General features: G+C 33.1%; 2 protein-coding genes across 3 annotated transcripts; both read right to left on the reverse strand.

The window, feature by feature from the left end:
* Positions 1 to 777: 777 nt before the first annotated feature.
* LOC121231943 (uncharacterized) lies at positions 778 to 5,749 on the reverse strand. 2 transcript variants are annotated; one of them, XM_041117090.1, is made up of 12 exons: positions 5,546 to 5,749; positions 5,401 to 5,454; positions 5,245 to 5,296; positions 5,063 to 5,136; positions 4,844 to 4,974; positions 4,103 to 4,196; positions 3,868 to 3,959; positions 3,570 to 3,686; positions 3,368 to 3,478; positions 2,022 to 2,141; positions 1,204 to 1,271; positions 778 to 971 (listed from the first exon to the last, which is right to left on the reverse strand). In XM_041117090.1, the coding sequence occupies exons 1-12, from the start codon at positions 5,568 to 5,570 to the stop codon at positions 968 to 970; spliced, it is 942 nt and encodes a 313-aa protein (XP_040973024.1). In that variant the 5' UTR covers positions 5,571 to 5,749; the 3' UTR covers positions 778 to 967. The 2 variants fall into 2 exon arrangements, 1 of the variants encoding a protein (XP_040973024.1); XR_005930183.1 differs by lacking the exons at positions 778 to 971; positions 1,204 to 1,271 and adding an exon at positions 2,387 to 2,500 and having other exon boundaries at positions 5,546 to 5,745.
* Positions 5,750 to 6,038: 289 nt separating this feature from the next.
* On the reverse strand, positions 6,039 to 7,574 carry LOC121231944 (uncharacterized). The gene is made up of 2 exons (XM_041117091.1): positions 7,203 to 7,574; positions 6,039 to 6,564 (listed from the first exon to the last, which is right to left on the reverse strand). The coding sequence occupies exons 1-2, from the start codon at positions 7,315 to 7,317 to the stop codon at positions 6,221 to 6,223; spliced, it is 459 nt and encodes a 152-aa protein (XP_040973025.1). The 5' UTR covers positions 7,318 to 7,574; the 3' UTR covers positions 6,039 to 6,220.
* Positions 7,575 to 9,943: the final 2,369 nt, after the last annotated feature.

Raw genomic sequence — 9,943 nt, forward strand, 5'->3', positions numbered from 1 at the left:
AAACATTTTAAACACTCGAAATATTTAATTTTTAGGTAATTTTTATATATTTCTTTTCATAATCACATGAAATTCTATATGTAAATTAAATATTTAATGTAATGACAAATGGCTTTCATAGAAATAAAGTTTTGATTTTAATTTTAAGTTTTTTAATTCCATTTCTATATAAATTTGAATAAAATTTACCCATGATTTAGATGAAAAATAATTAATAATAGGTGTTGGATCGTTAAAACATTAATCGTATAAAAATAAACGAAAATGTGTAAAATTACTTTAGTTTTATATCGGTGTAAGTGATTCCCTCCCTTAAATTAAATAAAAATGTTGTTTACATAAATATATTTGATCTAACTGCAAAAATGTGGACACATTTGTGAGTATGAACACGGATGTAAATTTGCACAAATTTCAGCATTTACAATAAAATTGCAAAAGATTAAAATATGCTTCAAGAATATTTATTTTCGTATATTTGAAATTTAATCTTTCTATTCTTTTTTAATAAATTTAATCACTTTGTTTTTCGAATTTAAAAATACAAGTTCAATTATTAACACCATTAAATTTTTTTTTCAAATTTAAGTTCATTACAACTTTATTTTTATTACATAACTACCAAGTAAGTATTCTTTTTATATCAAAATGGCACACTAACAAATTTAACAGAAAAATTTAGCCAGAGTTAACAATTAGACCTAAATTTTGAAAATTGACAAGTAGAGGAACTAAATTCCTACTCGGAGCATATTTTAACCAAGTGCAAATTACATATGAGCTCCTGAAGAATTGAATATTAACAGAAAATTTTACATGAATCTTTATACAGATATTTTGAGTATAAAATCCAATTTGATTTGCTAGTAGAGGAGTAAATCAACTAAAAGAAGAAGCAAAGAGTCTGCATAGGATCCAAATGATTCTAAATCGTAGCATAATGACATACATTTCTCAGCAGCTAACTTTATCTGCAAGATCATAAAACAGACAAATACATGTTAGCTGATAAATGCATAACAGATATCTTTTTCATCTTTGTTTAGGATTTATAGGCTTTGCAATTTCCCCCCTCAAAGAAATGCATGTAAACAAAGTATTCGATAATTTACACGATATTTCGGTAAAAAAAATGCAGAGATTGCAGGGTTTAGGGTAAATAGCATGAGATTCACCAACAAATACATGTACATATATTGGTACCTGTAAGTCCTTTTTCTTGTTAGGAGAACTAGTGTTGCAAAGCCTACCATGATTATGACTTTAACTACCTGATGTAAAGAAAAAGAAATTAGCAGAAATAATATCATTCGCTTGTTCTTATCAACAAGGTATTGAGAACAAAGAGATTACTGTAGAAGGATGTACATATATAAACATTCAGGATTCAAGTTTCAATGGGATTCTAGATACTAAGTGGATTTAGAATTGTTGAGGGGGTCGGCTCCTTCAGGAGAAGTTTTCAAAGTGTCATTTGCCAGGCAGCCAACCTGATCCCCCAACAACCGAAGGTATTGTCCCCGGGAGGAGGGTTTTGTTTCCCATGCTCTGCCGAGAGCCAGTATGTTGTGAGCTGCTGCCCTGAGTGCCTAGTTCACATAGCCAGGAATGCCTCGACCGTACGTGAACGTACAGCCACCCACCAAGGGCAAGCCGTGCTCACGGCACACTGGTTCTCAGCAGAGCACAGGAGACAACCCTCCTCCAGGGACAATACCTTTTGTTGTTGGGGGATCGGATCAGCTGCCTGACAGACAACACTTCGAAGACTTCTCCCAAAGAAGCCGATCCCCTCTCAACAAAAATTATCTTTCATTTCAGTTGACATCAATGGTGCAATGAAAACATAGTCATTTGAGCATGATTTACTTGCAAGGTTCTGGCTTCAATTCATATTAAACTCAAGGGGAAACTAACATGGTTTTGCATTATGACAACTTTGATAAGATTTCGAGGAATATATAACACCTTCTAGCAAAGGGTAAATGCTTGTTACTTAATAGTAAAGGAGAAAGTATAACCTGTCTAAAAGGTCCTATAGAGTCTTGAGGATCCTCTGAATTCTCAGACCGTGGTCTTAACTTTTCAGAATTGTTGCCATCTTCATTTACCTCAGTAGCAGTGGCAGCATCAACGTCAACCTGTACTTAACAGGCAAATAAAACAGTTTGGTTAGGATATTACAATCATCTACAAAAAAGATCCAGTGTTACCAAATTTGAACATATTTACATATGAATACATGTACTTTCCGCCTTTGCATTATGTCCACTAAAGACAGATGACAATCTACAATATATATATAGGGGGTATCTTGCATTATGTCCACTCAAGAGAGATGACAATCTACAACAATATGTATACATGGGGTATCTAGCAAACCTACCCTGTAACTATATGATCACAAGATCTCAGCTTCTTTGTTTCATCCAGCACACTCCCATTAGGTCCACTATTTCTTTGGCCCCTGTTGTTATGCTTAGGCAACATCTAGCTTCAACTAGAAATATCCAGAGACCAGAGCTACCAATGAAACAGTGGCCATCACTTTAAATAGCCATTGATTTCAGTTTATCATTTGAAGTAGAAAAAATTCTTCTACACCATCCTCTTTTTACTAATTTTCGGCTTGAATGTTTCTTTTCTATTTTATTTTATTTTATAAAATAGGGTTCCAAGATTGGTTGCCTTTTGAATGCTTGTCAAGCATTCTCTGTAGCTGATGCTCTCTTGACATCTTTGGAATAATTCTTCTCTTCATTCACATCACTTTCTTTCTGTTTAACTTCAATCTGTTGAGGGGGGTCGACTCCTTCGGGAAAAGTCTTCGAAGCATGTCTGCTGGGCACTCGATAGGACCCCCAACAACCGAAAGTATTGCCTCTCGGGGAGGGTTTTGTCTCCCCAACAAGTGACCTATATGCCATAGGTCAGGCGTTCGAACCCCACCAAAGGCAAGATGCTCACGTTGCTTTGGTGGGTGGCCGTACATCCACATACAATAGAGGCACTCCCAACTCTGTGAACCAAGCCCTCAGGGCAGCCACCCATGGCACGCTAGCTCTCGACAGAGCACAGGAGACAAAACCCTCCCCGGGGGACAATACATTCAATTGTTAGGGGTCCAATTGGCTACCCAATAGATGTCACATCGAAGACTTCGACCTCCTCAACAGAATTTATTCTTCATATCCAAAATTTTTGCTTCTATTTCTCAATACGTGGTGTAGTTGACTCCAACTGCTCAGTTCCTTTAGATGATGCAGACTGATATAGAGGTTTGAAAGAACCAATATAGTCTTTGACTTTTTCCTTAATACATTTTTTGTTTTTTCATATTCATTGTAGAGACCATTCCTAAAGTTACCTTTGGTGGTACCATTTTTTCTGTCTCAACATCATTAGGATGTGAATTTGCTATTCCAGTCTTCCTTGTCCGAGATATTGTTGGCGGTGGTTTAGCAGAAGGTTTCACATCCTGCCATGCCACAGATCAAGTTCAATAAATTTTAATCATATGCTAAGTTACAATAACAAATGGATAAATTTAAGAAACATGCTTAATATACCTGGTTTAGACTACCCTCAAATGCACTTATCATTTTCCTTATATTGCTATGGGCTTTCACAGCTGGTCCCTGCTTCTTGGAGGTATTAACCTTCTCTAGTTCTAGAGGAACTGTATCCTGGTAACATAATTCAGTTAGATGGACATTAAATGATTTTGTCACATGGACTTGGCCGAAATATTTCCTTTGTTTTCGCCTCTGTTATTCTACATATGCATACGAAATGAACATTAAGAAAACACAAGGTTTGTTAACCGAGAGAAAAAGAGTTTTACTGCAGTGATAAACAATCCTTAACTGTGTTCTTTTGCTTCTGAATAGGATAAATTCTATCGAATTTGGTATCTTCATCGGCTAGCAATCCACTTCGGGATAAACTTTGTAGCGGACCTTGAGAAAATGGAGTACTCAATATGTTAAGTAAAAGCTTTTGTACATGCAAGTTTCATGCACTGCTTGATTTATATTCTTTTCAATGTTCCCTAGCTTTTCTGGTAAATGGAAAATGAAAGTTGGCTGCGGCAAAATCGAACCTGAAACTTCACTGTAACCGATGGAAGCACGTTCAGGACTTCCATGACCACTATTGCAAAGCTCTTCATGTTTCTTCTTTAGTGCAGCTTCTCTCTGAAAATGTGATTAAATATAATTAAGTTGTGCTACGAAAGGAATACGTTTACCAGGGTTCCAAAATTCAAAGGGGATACCAAGGGCTTGCATTTATCATACATCATAATGCGGTTCATTGTTTGGGGTATAACCACATCTTATTGAAGTAATGGGAGAGTACTTAAATGACTCCATTGATTTATTGATAAAAGAAAGCCAATTGATTGGCTTTGATAAATAAGAGATGACTCCACTGAAATTGTTGGGGCCACATGATTATGAAGGTCCACAGATATACTTGTTTGAACGAAGGTGTAAGAAAATGTGTATAGGCCAAGATCGAGAACCATGTTCTTATTTGAGAGTGATAGGTGAGCTATAGGATCGAACTAACAAGAGTGTTAGATCAAATCTGATACCATATTTAAGTAATGGGAGACTACTAGAAAAACTCCATCCATTTATTGATGAAAACCTCTATTTATAGAGGTAAAGGTAGATGGTTACAGTTAAAATAGAAATTCAAACAGTTAATTTAAAATAAGATATAATAATTTAATTTAAAATTACGATAAGGATAATAATAAATTTATTTGAATGCAAATCAAGTATAAGTAACCATCCATTGCATCAAAATAAGAACGGCTAAAATAAAGGAACAATACCATTACTCGGATTCTCTGGCGCTCTTCTTCACTGAGGACAAACTGCAACTTCATATGTACGTGCCAACCTCCTTCGAGAGAAAATATGTTGTCCCAAACACCTTTCTCAACCACCAATTTGGTCTCAACTACTGCTCCATACCATCAATATTTCAATAAGCCTTACCGCTAAATTAAAATCCAATTTTCCAACGCATTTTAAAACGAATAAGGACTAACCTCTATGCGTAATCTCATTCCCATCGGCATCTTGAAGTGTTATAATCAAATTGTCATGAAGGGTTGTCAAGGGACTGTGCCACAGCAAGCATGTTGGATATTAAGAAAAAATCAGAAGTTAAAGAACATAGCTAAATCAAAACCAGAATTACAGAAGTCAAAACAGTGTTCAGAATCTCTACAACGAGAATTCTCCCTTGTCGCAAGTCTGGTACTCTGTTTTTCCCATGGAAACTGCATTATAAAGGATGAATTACCACAATTTTTTCCTTCTCACATTGTGTATATTTATAGCCATTCAAGATAAGAAAGTAGAACAACAGGTATTGATTGACTACCTTTTACTGATTGCGAAGATGGTGATGTTGATTGGAGACCCTTGAAATCCAGAACTGACATGAATCAAATGAGGAAGTCTCGAAAGAAAAGCATATGAACTTTAACTGCCATTTTACGAATTAAAGTTAGCATAGCATTTGGTACCTGAAACTTGGATGGTTCCCGGCATTTGCAAGAAAGCTATGCAGTACGACTAGAAAAGTAGAGATGATGATAAGAGATTAACCAGCGACTAAAAGACCAAAACTAAACAATATCATTTCAATATAATAATTTGGATGTAAAACTTCTAAGAACAGCTCAGTTGCATTTCCACCTGGTAGAGTTTATAAGAATGATAGATGAAAAAACATGTGGCTAGTCTTGTAGGAAAAGGTTATATACTGGACCCCACTAAGGCTAGGGATTGAGGGAACCAATCTCTTATCTTTTTGTCTCACCTAAGAGCCAATAGGTACAATTGCCTACTGGCCCAAACATCTGTTTATTTTTGTTGCCTTCCGTTATTGATAGGTGTGTGAATTTGTTACTAATCAAAGCAAAAATACACATTTCACTGCCAAACACATTGAGCATACTCAATTCTTTAGCTGTCAAGCCTATCGAGAAGACTCAATTAGTTCCGATGAATCAGATGTGAAGAATGTCTTAGTCTAGCTGCTGTCAAAATGTAATACAAGTTCTTGTAATTCAATTTCACAAGAGATGGGTACCAAAAACCAGAATCCCATCTTTGACATGTGATATTTCAATTCATCCTCAATAGTAATTTGTTCTTTGATAAAGCAAGAATTTGTCGAGTACAACAAGATGTGATAATCAAATTCTGGGAAGAGATTCTGTGCGAATAAACTGTTTGAGAACAGCCTTCTCTTTATTAATTCTTTTCTTTTCTTCAGGGTCACTAGGCTTGGCTTTTCTTTTCTCTTCCAACATCCACTTGAAAAGTTCACGCTGCTGATCTTCGGGAATGGGATCCAAAACCTTTGGGGGTTTTGCAACAATTGGAAGGATCGGAGGTTCCTCATGAACTAAAGCATCCGTCACTGCATCAGAAGACACATCTGCTTCAGTTTCACTCTTGCTGTGCTCCTCCTCCTTTTTAGCAGGTTTGTTATCAGCAATGCTTGAGTTCTTCCTTCTTGCCTGTGCAAATATATACGCTGCAACGGGGAGCAATAATGTCAGCTAATCCCGAAAGGTAACTTTGAAACGAAACAAATTGTATGTCCCATCATAGAATTCAAATGCATAAATAGAGGATTGAGCTAATTATAAACAAATGCAAGGCAAATTCATCTCAGAATTCTAATCCTCATGAATGACAACACAACTAAGAAATAATTATCTAAAATAATAACTTAAAAACAACACTAATGTTAGAACCAATGACTCGATGCTACTACGAACCAATCACCAATGCTAAAAGCTAATGCTCATCGATGTCATACTTGAACAACACGATCAATGACCGGAAAGTCTTGGTAATTTTTAAACCTCTCATAGGAAGTAAAAACTATATTATGCGCATATACTCATTTCAATGTGTTTAGCAACAAATCTTTCAGCTTCTAACTTATGTCATAACAACAGTCTTCGTTGCAAGTTTTCTCAACCCATTAGCGTAAACCTTCCAAAAAACATATACGAAACACAGTATATTTCAGCTAAACATTATATCAAACACATCCTAAACATGATTATATCAAAGGTAAAAACGAAAAAATATTACTAAAAAGAACATCAACCCATTGTTAAGAAACTAACATCAGATTAAAAGAAAAATACAAAAGCAAATTACCTCCAAGAGCGAGATTGGAAATCAAGAAAAATCGCCAAATGGGCTTGAAGCGGTTAACGCGGGATTCCTTAGAAGAGATAGGAAGGGTTTCATTTTGAGATTGAGATGGTTCCATTCTCCTTGAAGTAAATTAAAGGATTTTTCTTGTTTGTTTTATTTAACCCCCTTTGAATCTAATTTTTCAAACTTTGATTTGCACTTTAAGTTTCAACAATCCAAACTCTTTGTTTTTGGCTCCTAGACCTGGGGAATTGAACGTTAATCTATGATTATCAAAATAGTTGTTTTCTATGAGTTAATATATCATTTGGTACCTAAACTTGGCTATATTGTTCAATTTAGTACCCGTTATCATGTGACCCACTAAATGTCTGACACGTGCACTGGCCAGTGAATGCTTGACACATTTAATATAGTAAAAAAGACATTGGTGCTTAATCAAGACACAAAAAATTTTAAGTACCAAATTGAATATAAAAACTAATTTCATATACTTAATAGTATATTAATCGCTTTCTTTCATTTGAAAAAAATTTCTAGTTTGATTTTTCTTAAACCCAACTAATAGAATTTCTCAATTGTGTTAGTGATTTGGATCAAGGCATAATATTAATAATAATATGAAGATTAAATTAATGGATTCATATAATTAAAATATACAATATTAGAGTTTGTTATAGTCAAAAGTAAAACGAATTTGGATGAGGGATATTCGATGGTTAATGTTTGCATATGCTCTACATTTATTGTGAATAATAGTTAGAGTATCCAAAACTAAATATTATTTGAATCTCTAATATCCAAGTTCGCAACATGCAAATTAAATATATGAAATTACATTAACCTTAGTTAAGGCCGAAGCTAGAAATTATTTCTTTTTTAGGGGCGAAATTGAGTTATATATTTTTATGAGAGATATTTACAATTTCACCATTGTATTAGCTTGTATCTTTATCAACTTTGAAAGATTAAATCAAAATTTTATCATTGCAATTTAACCATTTACTAAATTACAATAAAATTTAAAGTAGCAAAGTGACATTTTCCCATTTTAGAGGGCCTTAGCCCTACTGACCCCCTTGACTTCACCTCTATCCATTTTCATCCCTAAATACAATATTGTGGTCACTAATTTAATTCTTAACCTATGATGCAAAGGCTATTTAATTATTACTACTACTTTTTACTCTTCCAACGTTTAAATTTTAGTCTATTTTAATTTAATTTTAAGATTTTAGCTTATCTAAATTTTTTTATTTAAAAATTAATGGCCAAATGATACAATTTTTAATGAATTTTTGTTAATTTTGAAAATATGACATTTTAATATTTAAATACCTTATTTATAAAATTAAAATCCAACTGTAAACACATTCAAATTAAGTAGAAATCGGATAGAAGTGTTATTGGTTAAACTTCAAGCAGGTAAAGGACTAAATTCAAAAGATTAAAGATAAAAGAATTAAATTTCAAAAGTTAAAAATTTATAGGGACTAAGGACGAGTTAGACCTTGATAGCTACTCTTGAACTTAAGTCCTAAATTGGGCCATTGCCACTCTAAAAGACCATTTATTCTTAAATGATCTCCTAAATTTTTGGTGGACTTAGGTCCAATGGCAAATGTGTCTTGTAACCAGAAAATTTGACCCTTGTCCACTTGCATTATGAGCCTCAACAACACCCCGCAGTTTCCCACCCAAGTTTTTATAATCCCAAAACACATTGAATTTTTTATCACTCGATTAAATATACCGGTTTTTATTAAGTCAAGTAATAAAAAAGTCTATATCCCTTAAGCAGGATCTCAAGTTCAAATCTTGTATATGGTAAAAATAATATTAAATATTTTACCACCCGTTTTGATGTCGGTTTTATTTGACTCCAGATTCAATCGTGACATCAACATAAAATATCTAACAATTAGTATAATTAGACCTTTTGATTGAATGGGTTAAACTGAGTTTAGATTTAATTAATTAAGGCAAGTCATATTAGGTTTGGGTTACATTTTGTTTGGATTGTTCAAGTTTGTTAGTAAGATTTTCGAGTTAAGTAATTCTAAATTCCAATTTTTACAAGTTATTTGTTTAATGTTATTCTAAATTTTAAGTCATTTTGAATTTAAATCATTTTATATTTATATTTATAAAATTTAAATTATTATTAATTTTTTTATGATAAAATCAGATTTAATTGAATTGAATTGAATTTTAATTCGGAATCAAATTTTAAAATTGATAAGTGATTGGAGAGTAATCTTTATCTGATGTACAAGTCCCCATGGAGATTATTATCAAATGTGTCAAACTCGTAAAATGATGATAACAAATAAAAGATAAGGAAGCTCTTATATGCATGACTTGGAATGATAAAGCAATGATAAAGCATGTCTGTTCTTTTTTTTTTTTTTTAAAATTCTTATCCTTCAAACAAAAACATCGTAAGTTGTCATTAAAAAACTAAGATTTTCTCATGAAATGTGGACCCAATTTCATTAATTATATACATATAACAGATACTATGTCTAGGCCAATTCTTTTCAGGGTTAGATTTAAATTATAAATTTTTGAGACAGTTAGAATGTAATTTTATTATTGTATTAATGTAAAATTTTATAATTTTTTGAAGGATTAGATTATGAAATTTTCATTCTAGAGTGGCTAGAATTGGATTTTAATTTTAAGAGGGAACAATTTACCATTTCACCATTAACTTAATCTCTTATTATTATTATTATTAT

Source organism: Gossypium hirsutum, chromosome A07 (assembly GCF_007990345.1).
Source record: "Gossypium hirsutum isolate 1008001.06 chromosome A07, Gossypium_hirsutum_v2.1, whole genome shotgun sequence".
Lineage (NCBI taxonomy): Eukaryota > Viridiplantae > Streptophyta > Magnoliopsida > Malvales > Malvaceae > Gossypium > Gossypium hirsutum.

What these genes read in the sequence shown, in the direction of transcription:
- LOC121231943 (XM_041117090.1), bottom strand. Translation starts at nt 5,570, where the DNA reads ATGCCGGGAACCATCCAAGTTTCAG. An exon ending in GACAAGGGAGAATTCTCGTT is followed by an intron (nt 5,137 to 5,244) that starts GTAGAGATTCTG and finishes GCTGTGGCACAG; the next exon opens with TCCCTTGACAACCCTTCATG. An exon ending in TTGAGGGTAGTCTAAACCAG is followed by an intron (nt 3,479 to 3,569) that starts GTATATTAAGCA and finishes GTGGCATGGCAG; the next exon opens with GATGTGAAACCTTCTGCTAA.
- LOC121231944 (XM_041117091.1), bottom strand. Translation starts at nt 7,317, where the DNA reads ATGGAACCATCTCAATCTCAAAATGAAACCCTTCCTATCTCTTCTAAG. An exon ending in TTCCAATCTCGCTCTTGGAG is followed by an intron (nt 6,565 to 7,202) that starts GTAATTTGCTTT and finishes TCCCCGTTGCAG; the next exon opens with CGTATATATTTGCACAGGCA.